The 16,098-nt window shown below is 34.6% G+C and overlaps 1 protein-coding gene across 3 annotated transcripts in view; it reads right to left on the reverse strand.

Annotated features, from left to right (window-relative positions):
- The window catches only part of LOC145694354 (uncharacterized), a 105,508-nt gene that overhangs the window by 67,120 nt on the left and 22,290 nt on the right, over positions 1 to 16,098 (reverse strand). For all 3 annotated transcript variants that reach the window (XM_081770489.1, XM_081770491.1, XM_081770490.1), the window contains exons 4-5: positions 10,797 to 10,923; positions 6,204 to 6,329 (exon numbers count right to left, since the gene is read on the reverse strand). In XM_081770489.1, the coding sequence (XP_081626615.1) occupies positions 6,204 to 6,329; positions 10,797 to 10,923 (253 nt within the window). The remainder of the gene's footprint in view (positions 1 to 6,203; positions 6,330 to 10,796; positions 10,924 to 16,098) is intronic.

Here is a 16,098-nt window from a genome sequence, read left to right on the forward strand (position 1 = left end):
CAAAATCTGTAAGGGGGGACACCTTAATACCAAAATATAAGTAGGTCTATAAAGAAAATTTTCAGACAAACAATAATTTTAAATGCATGCTGTTTTAAAAAAACGTAGTTTATTTGTAAAAGGATCAGGTGTTTTAACTTTTTCGGTTGTTCGGTTGTTGACGAGATGAAGGCCTTTATTCTCTAGCGTACCAGTTGCATGCAAAATTGGTAAAATTTCTCAAACAAACAGATTGTTTTTCAATTTCAGTGGACGAACCTACAAACAGGTTTGCGGATAAGCACTTGCTGTTATATGAACATATGTGGACGAAGAAAATAAACCTTGTTATAGTTTTTATAAATTAGTGCCTAGAAAATGCCGATGCAAAATCTCTTAAAGAGAAAATTATTCAAGCATTTTCCGAAGATGGCATAGATATTTTTAATCTTAAAGAAAAACTGGTTGGATTTAGTTCGGATGGGGATGGGAGAAACGAAGGTGTTGCTGCTCAAATTAGAAGAAATGTCAACCCGTGCCTAATTAGCGTACACTGCATGGCACATCGAATTGATCTCGTTTCTGAAAGAGTTTTTGGTGTTGTGAATGCTGTTCACAACTTTGCATGTTTGTTAGGCGATCTTTACCAGGTGTTCAGTAAGTCATCTACAGCTGCAACACTTAAAAGTATCGCGACAGTCACAGATGCCGCAGGACAAAAATTTGAACGATTACAGTGGTTCGGATTTCACCTTAAACTGTAAGTCTACATTTCATAGCCTCGCTGCTGAAAAGGGTCATTAAACTTAAATCAGCAAATCAATCGTATTATAGTGTTTGTGCTTTTATTTTCTAAAGTTTGACGTCCTATGAATATTCACCACGGCTAAGGAAGACGGTAATGATGAGGATAGTGGAAGGAAGCGAGAGGACCCCGAGAAAACCCCCACACAATTGTTTGTATACCACAAGCAGAATTTGGCGCGAGCTAGGATCCAGCCGATGATTCCACGCACCTGAGGTGAGCGCTCTACCACTGAGGCAACACAGCTTTTTGTGTCTATCAAGTATTTGTATTGAAATCATTATTTATAATAATATATTCTTGCTAATAATACAATATAGATACATAGTATTATTTAGACTTACAAAGGTGACCGTATATCTGAACGACCAAACTGAAACACTAAGTACGTAGCGAAGAAACGAGAATTTCATAAATAATAATAAAAACTATACTCTGACTCTACAGCTCATGAGGATCTATGGCTTGCCAGGTGGAGCGCTTCAAGTTAGTAGTTCTAATGCTTGGTTAGGACATCGGTTCTCAGGGACTATTATTTCTGACTTATATATCTCTACTGTTATTTTCGCGAATGTAATCTTCAATATAATGGTAAACACAAGGGTACTGTGCTCCCACTAGAGTCTAACCCTGGACCATACGCACCGAAGTGTATATTGAATGCATTAGATAAGTTACCAATTTTGGTTAAATGAATAAATAACATTAAAGTATTTTTAAATAACAATTACGACTAGTTTGAACATTTATTATTATTATTATTATTATTATTATTATTATTAATAATAATAATAATAATAATAATAATAATAATAATAATAATCCATTAATATTTCAATTTTTTGGAGGCTCCACGAAGCATTAGTGTGGATCGCTGAACTTCTTTCCCCCCACCATTTTCAAATGATTTCGCACCCTGGGTGGAATACAACATCCTTTCCATTTACTAGCGTTGGTAGTTTCTCATGAATATTTCGACGTAACTTCTCCACTGGACGCAGTACACATTTAAATTGATTGTTCCATTTTGTGCAAATATTCTACAGTACGAAATGTCTTTGAAATTCCGCCAGATGATTATCTCTGAATTAATGTTTGGCTTCGGTGCTCTGTCAACCTGACCCCATGAGTATTTTTGTACATGGTCATCCACAATCCATTTCTCATCACTCGTTTAAAAAAAGGAAAAAAGAAAAGACAGAAGCATATCGCAGGAATAGCAATTAAGGCAGCTTTTCTGTTATTCACGAGAAACCAAGCATTGTAACGCGAGACGTACCTAAGTTCGATCAAATATTCGTAAATAGCGCTTTTAGATAGCTTCAATACCCCTGCTGTTTCTCTGCTAGATGATCTTGAGCTACGTCAACGTGTGTGCTTTGATTTGGTTGTTCTACGTTATTGGCAATCGCCCGGCACGAATATCGTCTTCCTGGTTGAAACTCCCTGCTATGAATTTGATATGTCTTCTTCGAACCCATAGTACAGCCTCTTATACAGAATTTTCTTTCTTTTTCTATTAGCAAGGATAATAATAATGTGCCAAAACTGGAAGTTTCGTCCATTCATGTCTGAAATACTATACAGAAACAGGGCTTCGATCTCATGCAATCGAACGTCACTATCTGCTTGAAAGTGTCAGCAACCATTTACATTTTTTCTATCATCAGGTTCCTACAAACCGGAATACAAAAATGTTCATTATTTTCCGGGCAACCTGACAGTCAAATCAAAACAGAAGGCAGACAAGAATTCCTAGGAGGCACGCTGGCTCAGTGGTAGAGCGTTCTGGTACAAGGGATCTCTGGTTCCATCCCAAGCCCTTTGAGCTTGTGGTGGACAACATTGTGTCCGCAGATTTTCTCCGGGTTCTCATTTTCTCCTACATTCTCATTTCACCAATTTTTTTTCATTTATTTGCATTAATCATCCGTCTCCTTCAGCCTGAAGGTCCTAAGTGTGGAACGAGAAACTAGAAATTTAGACTTCATTAGTGTTCCTTGCTTTACACCCTATGAAGGTTGTGGCTCTTAACTGAATAATGTGTAATCAGTACATTAGCTTCTAACGCCGTTATTTTGATTTATTAGGTAAGAGTTGGATCACTCTTAATTCAAATATCTCCCAGCTGTTTCACGATCTCAAATAGAAATTTGGTAAGGTACATGTTCGAAAACCTTCCAATAACGAAGACGAGGAAACAGGAGAATCAAAATGATTATTTGGTACAGATCTCTTTAATATATAGTGGTCACCGAACCTGACATCAATAATAAGCGTTCCAGATATCTAAGATGTCACTCGCATGAGAAATACAAAGGAAGCCTCTAGGAGGAGGCCAACAATTAGGGAACTGGTATAATATCCTGTCTAAACTGGTTTGGAGAAGAATACGACATCTTCTGTCAGTGTGTTTCTTTATCGTGTTTCTTATATAGAGCTTTACTTTTAATCTTGCAACATTTATATTACTAACTTAAACTATTCCGGACAGTTAGTTACATATTTGTCCAAAGTTCGTCAAAACTGGATTATTGAACTGCTTAAGACGTCACTTACTCCATGAATGTTCAATGATAACTCACAGAATAAAATAGATTTAAACTTTTGTATTTTTGAATACTTTTCAACATTTACCTTATATTTTCACAAAATTTCTTCTTTATAAATTGAATCTACGTCCATTCGTAATGGCCTACTTGCATATTATATCTTAATTGCCTAGAAAAATCTGTCTGGCCACAAAACTTGGGAACAACGCAAATGTACAGATCTGGCCATTAAAGAAAATAACATCTTCGGTATCGGACCATTGTCAGTAACAACATTTACATATTTATACAATCTTCGTTTAGGATAAGCAATTAGGAAAATTAAAAACAAACCTAGCGTTCAATGCATGAACCAACGCCTTGTATATGCAAATAATGTACACTTGATCGGAATCAATATAGAATCAGTAGAAGAAAACGTGAAAATCTAGTAGCAGCATGCGAGGAAATCAATCTCCAAGTGAATGCAGATAAGACGAAGTACAAAGATGTATCTCCAGAATTATTATTATTTTTTAATCTCCGCTAAACCACCTGATGAGAATCTCATGAGATGACGAAGCGTGGAAAGAAAAAGCTGTTGATGAATGCTGACAGACAGACACTGTAGTTCAGTTATTGTGGACGAGGGTGAAAACATATTCAGTGCAATTGACCTCACCCGCTAAGTGTGAACTGCGTGATCTAATTCAATTACTTCAGGCGGAAGGTCATAACACAGAAGGATTTACTAAAGTAGACGACGAAAATAGACAAAGATGGAAAGCTGTCGCGGCAGACGATTTGATGGAATGACGTGGTTCAAGAAAGACGTAGATTGTGTTTTCTGAACTATTGATCTCGAAATTTCAAAGAACCCAGCAGTGGTCTGAGAAATCGCATTATATACGCAGTTCACCTTGGTGGGCGCTATGACTGTACTTTATATGTTTCCACGCTCGCTACATCACAACACGTGAATGACAGGCCTGCCTATTAGCGTGAACGGCGCGCGATATCCAATACAAGCTTTGTCTTTATCCCGTTTTGTCACCTCACGTAGTCCTCCTCTGGTGGTTTACAAAAACAAGCCTCGTACTAATCAACAATCATGAAAATAGAAAATTTCTCAATCCTTCACTAATTTTCAGAAATCTTACCTATAAACACACACTGTACTTACGTTCCGTAACAGGTTTGTTAAATCCAAGTCCGAAATTTGGTGGCCAATAACTCGGTAACTAAAGGTCTTCACTTCACCAAATTTGAAATATTGGTACACCCTAATAAGCATAATATGCGTGTAAAATACCGTGAAGTGCACACATTTGGTTCTTGAGTCACTGGACAGCAAACTTGGGTTTTGACTCCAGTAAGTCTAAATCTAAACTTCGATGGCTAATAACTCGAAAACCAAACGAAATATTTCAGATGCATAGTAAACACTTGAAGGTCTATAGTCTTGAATTCCAAATTTGGTCAAGATCGGATCAGTATCATCAACTGGTTTTAAGGTGGATCACCACCCAGTACATATTTTAGCTTATTTCCTTAACTACTGCGCCATGAAACGTTACATGTTATAAATACTACACTATAAGAAGTGGTCGAAGTAAGGCGGTATGCGGTGGTATGCTATACCTCTTCTGGTTTTTCAGTAATGAGGACTTACCGTCTCTGGTTTTTCAATGATCAAGATAATATTTAAATAGCCGGTATGTTGAGTCAAAATCATAATAAATCATACCACCTCTGCTCTTTTTCCACTTCGAACACTGGCTATAAGATAGAGTTATGTTTCAGCTACAACACAAGACACTGATTTATTTGGTTGTGTCTTCTGATATCGAAAAAGGTAACAAATAATAATAAAAAAAATATTAATTCGTTTTCAATGAACACACGAGATGACACTTGCTGTTAATCTTACTATAAGTGCTCATTTTTATGAAATGTTTATTTGTATGTGTAAAATATGTTAAAGTAACATTCTTATTGTGAAATAAATATATTGTTTGACCGTTTCTCGTGTCATGTTTCACATTTTATTTAAATATTAATTTACATTTAAGAAATAGATTTTGAGAAGAAACTTGCGCAGAACGCCATAATGAGTTGTTGGCAAATTTGTACGTTTAATTCCTGGATTCTAGCGTTACAGTTCGAGAAGCGAAACTTAGCTGTGAATTCCGGTAAGGGTCTAAAATTAATTTCTCCAGTAAGTGTCCAAGGAGAATTTCATGATAACTTCCTTTATTACCTGGCATAAGTAAACACTGGACACTATCTGGCAACGCCACACTAGACAAGCAGCATTTAGCATAGCACCGAGAACACCTGGTGATCCACCTTAGTGAAATTTCTTGATTTCACTGAGCTAACTAGGTAACCGTAAAATGTAATCTTTGTTAATTATTTTAATTTCTTTCGGATGTAATACAAAATAAGAAATACCAAGTACTGATAGACCAAAGCATAGTTTGGGCAATGTAACATTGCCTTCATTAAACACGTTATCTACGAGGAAGCATAATAATATTTCTAAAAATTTTTGGAGGAGAATACTACGACAAAAGGACTGCAGATAGTTAAAAAGGAGCTGATGTGCCAATCCGTGAGATACAACATTTTGATTAAAAAAGCACGGAAACAGCTCGTTTGGGACTCAATAAGAAGAAGAACCAAGAAAGTGGAAAAAATATAACGTGTCTGATGAAGGAAATGTTACACTGCCAAAACTGTCATACAAGTGTAATTAACATATTTAGTACTTTGGACAGTTTTGGTTTCTTATTACATGTTAAATATTTCCAAAGTCATAAGAACAAAATATACAAGAAATACAAGCTTATCAAAGCTTTCAGGTAAACGTAAAGTTGTATATTTACCTGAAAATGTATCTACACCGAAGCTCGGCGGGAGATCCCCCATGTTGTGTTGAAGGATCTAGTGCAGCCATAGCGTACAAGAAATCTCTATACGATAGACCTCCTCGACCATACACATCAACTGCTCTGCAAAAAGGATCAAAATATATTTATCAATACATTCGACCACTATACAGAAACAAACGTAGTCAACAATAAAATTCTCAACTCATTTCCTTGATAGGTATCTAGAAAGGTCTAAACAACCTGAGTGACTTATCGGGCAGACGTAGGTCAATGATTAATATAAGAAAACCATTAATATAAGACATTGGTCAATTTCCTCAAGCAATATTACTTTGGCTTATTGCTTAGGTATTTTATTGAAATTTTCAATATAAATTGTTTTGGACTGACTCTGAAATTACTTTAATAAATAAATAATGAAATAATTCCAATAGGAAGAGAGAAAATCGCAAACGTTTAGGTAGACTCTTCCTCAGAGTAGGCTGTGGAATATCTAATTCTTATTGGCTCCGACAGTGAATTTCTGAAAACCTCGTTTAAAAGTTACATGGATATTTCAGTGTCTTAACGTCAGGTGTGGACGGTAGGAAGATTTTCGCTTATAGTACGTCTTTCCTTAAATCGGATTACTATTTACAATTGTATGTCTCTCCACCAACGTTTTCGAAAATTAATTAAAAAAACAGCATGAAAATCTAAAACACAAAACTATCTACTATCTTCGTTGGCACTCGGTTTATCTTATATCACCCACAGCGACGACTTGTGTAACTATGCACAAGTTTTACCAACCAGACTCAACTTTCTGGATTTCTCTTTCCATTGATGTTATGGAACCTGAGCTACGAGTGTTTTTAATTTGAAAGATCGATTAATAATGTTGCTCGATTTTGAACTGAAATAACATTACTGTATTAATTACTGAAGAGAACGGGATCCTGGTAAGTTCCAAGTAAGTCTCACTATTTTTCACAATGTATTATGGATGACGCTGCTGACGAGAGATTTGTAGGGTTTCTGCACTTTGAGTTGTACGTAACTATCTGATTGCAATGTAAGAGCACGTCCGATTTCTACCTCTCGTAACACTAGACACTGCTTTTGGGAATCACTGATACCTATCCGCACAACTACTCTTGTTCTTAGACCTTCTGTACATAGGTGCTGTCTCAAATGGTCAACTTCAAATCGTCCATTTCTTTCTAATCTTTGCGTGCACGTAGGCTGACTCATACTCTTCAGTAATTGATATACAATCTTCACCACTGCCCCCTTGCGGTTAACGCGTACTTTCTATGCGTGTAGTACCGGGTTCGATTTCCGGTAAGTGTACTTGTTTCAGATGCCACTTAAAACTGTAGGTTCCATCCCATATGGCCTCAGTGATGAGAAGGAACGTTAAAAAGAAAACGACCTCTAACTATAGCACGAAGACAGATGTACACTCATGTCCAAAATTATTGTCGCATGTCTATAAATATGTTGTTATAGATATATAATTTGATAACGAATTCGCCCGGTATTTCTTATAATGTTAGTATCTGTATAATCAGGAAAGACATGTATGTGGAAAGTTTCATGTCAAAAGAGCAGTAAATACGAACAATAAAACGAAAATAAAACTTTCTTGTCCATTTAGCAACATTTTGTTTTACTCATTCTAATTTTCGTATTTATAATTCTTTTCCTATGAAATTTACCACAAATATACATTTCCCGATTATACATATACTATCAGTATTAAAGGTACACTGCAAAATCATTATCAAATTATATTCTTACAAGAAGACAGTTATAAATATGCGACAATCATTTTGGACATGAGTGTACATGAGACATTGAATGCTAAATAAAAATCTTCACTATTCTCTTCGAGATGTTACTCTTTTGGTAATGTTAACCCGTCTATACTATTGCAGAACATTCCCTTATCTGGCTTCCTCGCAATCTGCTTTCGAATTGGAGTTTACATTCCTTCGTCTACGAATCCGTTCACCTTACATACAGTATTGTGCATCTTTAAGGTAGGGTGATGTACGACTCCAGAAATATTTATGTGAGTATCTTTTAGCTACTGCGTACTGTTATATAAATTAGGTTTATTCTATAAGTATTAAAACTTCATTATAATATCGTAAAAATAAGTTAAAGAAATGCTTCCCGACAAAAAAAAAAAAAAAAACTGTTTTTACTATCAAGGCAGCTAAGACTAGAAATAAAAAGGAAAGTGGAAAACATCAAAACAAACTCAAAAGTGACAACCACAGGTGAAAGGTCCTGAAACAATATATAAACTGAACACAAGATAAACAAGGGGATGAAAATTGATTCAACTCTCATTCAGACTGGTTTGGATATTATTCTCAAAGGACTTACGTTAGTTAGTTACTCAGCAACCATGGTAATGGTGGATAAAGCTGCTTCATTTTCAACAGTAATTCTGTAACTTGAAAACCTTTTTATTGGTTATCAAAAGAAATCAACTGACAGGTCTCCCTGTGTACAGGTTTAGTTTTATTCTTGTATTCAAAATAAATAAATAAATAAATAAGTAAATAAATAAATAAATAAATAAATATATATAGAATTTCCTGTAATCTTGTATTGAAGGAAAATAAAAAAAATGCATCTATCCTTTTCTTTTATTTACTACCCAGAAATATAATCTGATTGCAAAAATAATTTTTCTTTCATAAATTTTAATTGCTGGCAGTTATTTCTCATCACTAGTAATGAATCACCTTAAATATCTTAAGGGTCTTCACTACAGCGAAATTAAACTACCGCTAATTTTAGAGTTTTCTGTAATATCTTCAAAACAAATAACAATATTCGAAAAGCAGAAACGCAGTGAACTAGACAATACGATTTTGCATGTGATGCCTTTACCATAATTCACCTATCTGCTTTTGGTATGTCGCTATTTACAGAACCCGCAAAAAATGCTAAAGCTATCTACAGTTGCAAATCGAAAGCAGATAGATGAGTTGAGATAATGGTATCACATACAAAATCGTATTATCTAGTTCACTACGTTTCTGCTTTTCGAATATTTTTATTTGTTTTGAAGATAATACAGAAAAACTCTGAAATTAGCGGTAGTTAAATTTCGCTGTAGTGAAGACCCTTAATGTAAATCATCTATAAATCTATGCTTCGACAATGATAAATTTTAAGTTACAAAAAACAGTACGTACACTTCTCTCCGATCACTCTACAAGGTTTCTAAGTAGTTGACACCCATCGTTAATGGGAAGACGAATTAGCCGTGGAGGTTCACTATCAAAGACATTTTTTTCACTGAATAATTACAACCTACGATTACGAGAAACTGATCACCTGTTCTGTTCTAATCCTCCAGACTTTTTTCCTTCCAATCATCATGCCCCCACCTTTTTAACTTATTCACTTTCATTTCGCATTATTTAGAGCAGTGCTGTCCAAATGGCGGCCCGCCAAACTACTTTAGAGGCCCACAAAGCTCTCACGATTGTTATTACTGATACTATTTTTATTTATATTTATTCATTCTTTTAATGTTTGCACTCTTCTCTCGAAATAAGATCTCCATTTAGTGATTCTGTACAACAAAAAGGCGTAAGAATTCTCGGTAACACCTTTCCCTAAATCTTGAGTGTCAATGTTTGATAGTACTTGTTTATATGAACGTGAATTTTCCACCATGAAAATTGTGAAGAATCGCTTCAGAAGCTGACTTGGGGAGTCTTCTCTTTTACATCTCCTGCAGCTCACAACAACACGAATGAATGTAGGTATCTCAGCCCTTGTAAACGCTGCTAGTCACTCTCATTTGTCACATTAAATAGACATATAATATTTCAAATACATATTTTTTATATTTTTCTTTTCTAGCGTAGTAATAATAATAATAATAATAATAATAATAATAATAATAATAATAATAATAATAATAATAATAATAATAATAATAATAATAATAATTTTTATTATTATTATTATTATTATTATTATTATTATTATTATTATTAGCTGCGGCTCTCCACTTTACTAGTTAAGACTGTTATGGGCCTCAGGTTCATTATAATCGGACACCACTGATTTAGAGCTTTTCCACTGATTTTTTATACCGTACTCCTGATAATATTCAATTCAGATTTCGCTCTAGTATTTGCAAAATGAATACACTTAACCCTATTTTCCTACAGAAACGCTATTTTCTCTTATCAAACCAATTTCCAGTACCAAAATACATGTAGGCATAATTATTTGTGGATACCTCTGTCTTCTCCACACACCTCTTTTCAATTCTTCTGTCATTCTTTCTTGTTAATGGATGTTGTGGTGGCTTAGTGGTAGAGCGTTCACCCCTAGCACGTGCAGTCCATGGTTCGATCCCAGCTCCAAGTGAACTTTGTGGCGGACAAATACCTTGTGCGTGAGTTCTCTCGGGGTTCTCCCGTTTCTCCAACTTTCTTCATTTCATTCATTCTCATCATCACAGGCTTCTTTAGCCTACACCGCATACCATAGTCGTAAAACTGAAAGATTTTATTCTCTTTCTTTTTAGTACTTTAGACAATATATATTTCCTGTAGTAATACTTACCGGAACAAGTCGTTCATTAAAGTTGTATTCCATCCCATGCCTATCATGAATCTATCAAAGAGACTCCGACTCATCATCAGTGCAGGGAAGCAGAGTAGAAGGTACTCCCTGTACAGGATTTGTTGTTCTAGACAACAAAAAGACAAATATAAATTAATCATTGTTCATAAACCAATCAATAACTTCATTAAAAATTCAAGTTACGTTTCATTACACCGTGAACTGTTTATTTATTTATTTATTTATTTATTGACATTTAACGTATCTTTTCAGTACCGAGGCTATACGACACATGAACCTACAGTTTAAGGTGGAATGTGAACAACCGTAATGTGTTTAAATTTTTTAATACGTACTGTCGCACCAGGAATTGAACTCGTGTATTGTACGCCTAAAGTAGAGATCTGAACCTTTCGTTTTAACGATAACAACTTCGAAAAGTTGCAAAAAGCAACGAAAATCTAAAAAATACCCCCAGAAACACTGAAAAGTAGTTTTTTCTTGCTGTATCTGAATTGCGAAATAACGTAAATTTTGGGCAACTTGTTATAATTACACCGAATTTTACCTAATACACGAATAAATCGCGAATTTTACCCAATAAACGAATCTATTCTGTTAAAAATCTACTGTCTTAAGAGTTGGACAACTTCAAACATACAGGCTCGTTGTTCTTGCAGAAACTAAATATTTTTATGAAAACAGATTCTCGTGAAAGAAAAAAAAACGCGTTTCAACTATTTAATCCCTAGACTATTCTGCAAAATGACAAGAACAGAAATGCTAAATCGACTAAAAAATGTAAGGAAGGTGGAGAGAATCCCACCTCAAGAGCTAATGAAAGTCTAATTTCCTTTGAAAGACATTGTGAAAGGATCGTTTGAGAACGAAAATGTGTGAAACCTGTGGAAAATATGTGTATACTTGAAATTGTACACAAACAGTTCGCTCCTTACGCGCTTATCAAGCAATCTTATTCCTTCGAACGTAGACTTTGGAACACTTTTCTTGGAGTGCAATAGTATGATAACAGTGAGAAGGCAAAATCTCTCAGAACAAACTGCGGAAGCACTAACAATATTGTTCTACGACAAGGAAGACAGGAAAGAATCTGCATGTTCAGTACGAATGAAACATATAAAAATGTGTTCATTTGAAGCAAATAATTTAGCGTTTTCTTAGTGTTGTTGTAAAAGTAATTGCCTGTGTCATTTGTAATTTGTGGAATTGTGGATGAGGAAGGAAATATAATATTTTTCTACTCGAAGCGAACTGCACAAAATTTTTAAATTATATTCTGTGTAAATGAACACTTTAAAGTTGTTTTGTAAGATGCATTATTCACATTATCTGCAGAATTCATATGAATATTCTGATTAAATTCGTACTCATTGGCCAATACTTGTGTTGATGTTTTATTGACGAGGGAGGACCCAAAAGAAACCGGATTGAAAGAGCGCTGCCGTTCCTAGGCGTAGTAGAGAGTTCTCCTGCTAGGTGGGTCTAGTAGAGACCTTCCCAGATCAGCTGGCCAAGCGGCGTCTGCGTAGGAGGTTAACGTTTGATCGTATTATTGTTTTCCTCAACTGTTCTCGTTTGCCGCCTCCGAAATCGTTATGGCAGATTCAAAGGAACAAGGAGTGTGTTTGCTTCCTACTTAGAAAATCGGAAACGAAAACTTATCAAATGCTTCAACAGGCTTTCAAGAAGGGTACTATGAAACGCACATAATTTTTTGAGTGGTTTGGGCGCTTTAAGTGTGGTGAGATGAGTGTAGAAGATCGTGCTCGTTCTGGGTGCTCTTCATCATTTCGAAACGACGAAAACATCGAACAAATCTGCCCCCAAATCAGCGCGGATCGTCGTTTCATAATCGATGATATTTCAAAACAGGCAGGAGTGAGTTGGAGCTCGTGCCAGAGTGAGGTTTTGCTTCAAACAGTGGAAAAGAAGATGGGAGAAATGAATCGCATTTAATGGAGAGTACTTTGAAAGAGATTGAAAGAATTCTGTGAAAAATGTAATAAATTATTTTTTTAGAACGAAAGTCTGGTTTCTTTTGGGTTCTCCCTCCTATATATATATATATATATAAACGGCGCCCACGGAGTAGTGAGCACTATTCTACAGGTCAAAATAAAGTGAAAATGATGGAAATGTCCTCCAGGGCCTCCTTCAGCCGCTGTAGTCAATGAAAATTTCACTATGTGGCAACATCACATGTTAACTTGGAACCATTAGCATTACTCTACAAATCTATCAAACAGTTACATCGATTGTTAAGGTAATAAGTGGTGCTAGCGTCAACGTCTATTGACTTTAACTGTCATCTGGCAAAAATCGATGTCATTATTTGATAGATTGGTAGATCTAATCTATGGTTCTTTATCTACAACGTTGCCACATAGTGCAATTCGCGTCTCTAGACGAGGATCCGAAAGGTATACAAATATATATATTTGGTTTATTTTGACTTATAGAATAATACTCTGTGGTCCATGGGCGCCATTTTTAGAACACCCGACACCACACACACACACACACACACACACACACATATATATATATATATATATATATATATATATATATATATATATATATATAGAGAGAGAGAGAGAGAGAGAGAGAGAGAGAGAGAGAGAGAGAGAGATTGATAGATACAGGGTGTTAATAAACTAGACCGACATTGGATACATTCTTCCAAAATCATTACGTACTATTAATGTCCGTCTCTTTTAGCACACAGGTCATGATTGTGAATAGTGAACCTGCAAATATAATTATTTTATTTATTTTCTATTTATTCACTACATTCAGTCCCTAGTGTAGTTATGTAACCACTCAACACTAAAAAAAAATCCTTCGCCATCTTGATTTTGTTCAAAATATCTTGATTTTTTGTTACTTGGTGGGACGTTGTTCCATCTGTCATGAACCTGACCCATCAGTCCTAACGGAATATCCGGGAGCCCTCACTTCCTGTGGGGGACTCCCCTGCGCCACCACTGAACGATTCAGAATCATGCATTTTTGGATAGAGCAGATTACAAGTCTAAGACAATAATATGCTGTCTTAGCTCAATGGGTAATACTTTTGGAGATATTCGCCCCCTCGAAGTTCATTTAGCCAGGGTTTGGACAATCCTAGCTCTGAAACTATGCACTTTTGATCAGGGATCCATATGAAATTTAATAATCCTATCTAGTATTAAAATAATCCTTAAGAAGTATGGATTCAACTAACTGTTTTTCCTCTTTATGAAGATTTTATATTGAAGCATTGGGTTTTAATGGACAGACAAAACATGTAACTACGTTTTGGTGGGCAGTGTAATAGCAGGAGACGCATTGATCAAGGGATCGAAGTAATCCTGAAACAGTATGTTGCTTTAGTTGTCATGTCCGGGACACAGGTGATTTTTCCTAATAAGTACGCACACATTAGCTTACTAAATAAACTACAACGGCCATAAATAATAAAGGAAATAAATAATTTTACGTACTTTTACGTTTTTTAATTTATTTTAACCCTATATTTCGCTCACTCTTTGCCTTTGTGAGCTTCTTTGGAGAATTTCATCTTTTAAACTTAAATTGACCGGGAATTCATATACTGCTCATTTAATCTCTTCCTCACAGTTATTTCAGTGGATACAACTTCTCAAAGTCTCTGTAAAAACTCCAACGAACTCCAACGATCACTTATAAAAATGCATTTATAGACTATTAAAAAAAATAATCATTTATACAATAGCCATTGTGATTTGTAGTCATTTAGTTTTTACAGTCTTCGGGAAGTTGTTTCCAGTGGAATATCTGCAAGGAAGAGATTCAACAAACAACATGTGAATTCCCACTTGATTCAAGTTTAGAAAGTGAAATCATCTGAAAAACCCACAGAAGCGAAAGTGGGTGTAATATTACGATTAAAATAAATAAAACAAAGCAAAGACACGTATTTTAAACGAACTTAAAAAGTTCGTTACTGAATTATCTGTCTCTGTGTGTGTATCTGTTTGTCTGTCCGTAATGTGCTTTTTTTTTTTTTTTTTTTTTTTTTTTTTTTTTTTTTTTTTTTTTTGAGTCCTCCATTTGAGAAAGTATCAAAAATTATCTCAGAAAGTGATGGGATTTTTCGGGTCACTCTTACCGTTTCCGAGATATTGGCCAAAAAAATGGCCGATTTCCAGAGATTTAAGGAGTGATCAGGAACCGTAAGTCATAGAGAGTTTATCCTTACCTTTGCGAATTTTTGCGAGAAAGAGAAGAAAGTGCGGATAAAAAGATTTACTTTTACATCTAGGAATAATGACAATTATCCTTCCCGCTCCATCTTTCCATTCATTTTTTAAATATCTTTCTGGCAATGTTCTTGGAGAATTCTAAACTGGTTTTCTTATACACAATTTGCGTAAAAATCAATAAATCTTATACTAAAATATGTCAATTACTATTTCAGCGCATTTAACTATTTAAAATGGACAAAAATCAACGTAAACAAAATCCTGGCTGGTGTAGCCATTTTGAAAAAAAAAATAAATAAATAAATAAATTTTCACAAGTTATTTAAAAATGAAATAGTATCGAATTAAATAATATCCTGGCCGAATTAAGCCAATTTTGTATAATACTAGATTTTAATTCTTACATAAAATTAAATAATCTCATCATGGTTGGAGACGCCGTTTTTGATATTTCTCGAAAAAAAAATCACAAAATTTTGATATATGCTTCTTTTACACAATTAATTAAATTCACTAAATAAATCCTGAAGATGCCAATTTTGAAATACACATTAAAAAATAAATAAATAAATATACCAGAGTTTGTCTAACAAGAAATGCGCAACTAACCCATGCACGAAAAGAAAGATTCAGATTCTTCCTAAAGTAGTATAACAGTCATGAGATCCATCGAATTGCTCATTTCACCGTTACATATCTATATCAATATATCTATATCTATATCTATCTATCTATATCTATCTATCTATCTATCTATCTATCTATATATATATATATATATATATATATATATATATATATATATGTGTGTATTGATACAACAAAATATTTTACTCAAAATATAATATTACTTTGAATAATTGCTTTTATTGCTTTCAGATAATATAACTGTTACAAGCCATAAACTATATCAATCCAAATATCCAAGGCGAAGAAAATTGTAATAATTTCATCAGAGATAAATTACAATAGTATTCCAAATTGATGTTCATATATGTTTATGTTCTCATAAAATTTCAGTCTGTACTTAAATTTTGAATGTATTATTCGATTTG

This window comes from Thermobia domestica, chromosome 9 (assembly GCF_964235325.1).
Source record: "Thermobia domestica chromosome 9, izTheDome1.hap1.1, whole genome shotgun sequence".
Lineage (NCBI taxonomy): Eukaryota > Metazoa > Arthropoda > Insecta > Zygentoma > Lepismatidae > Thermobia > Thermobia domestica.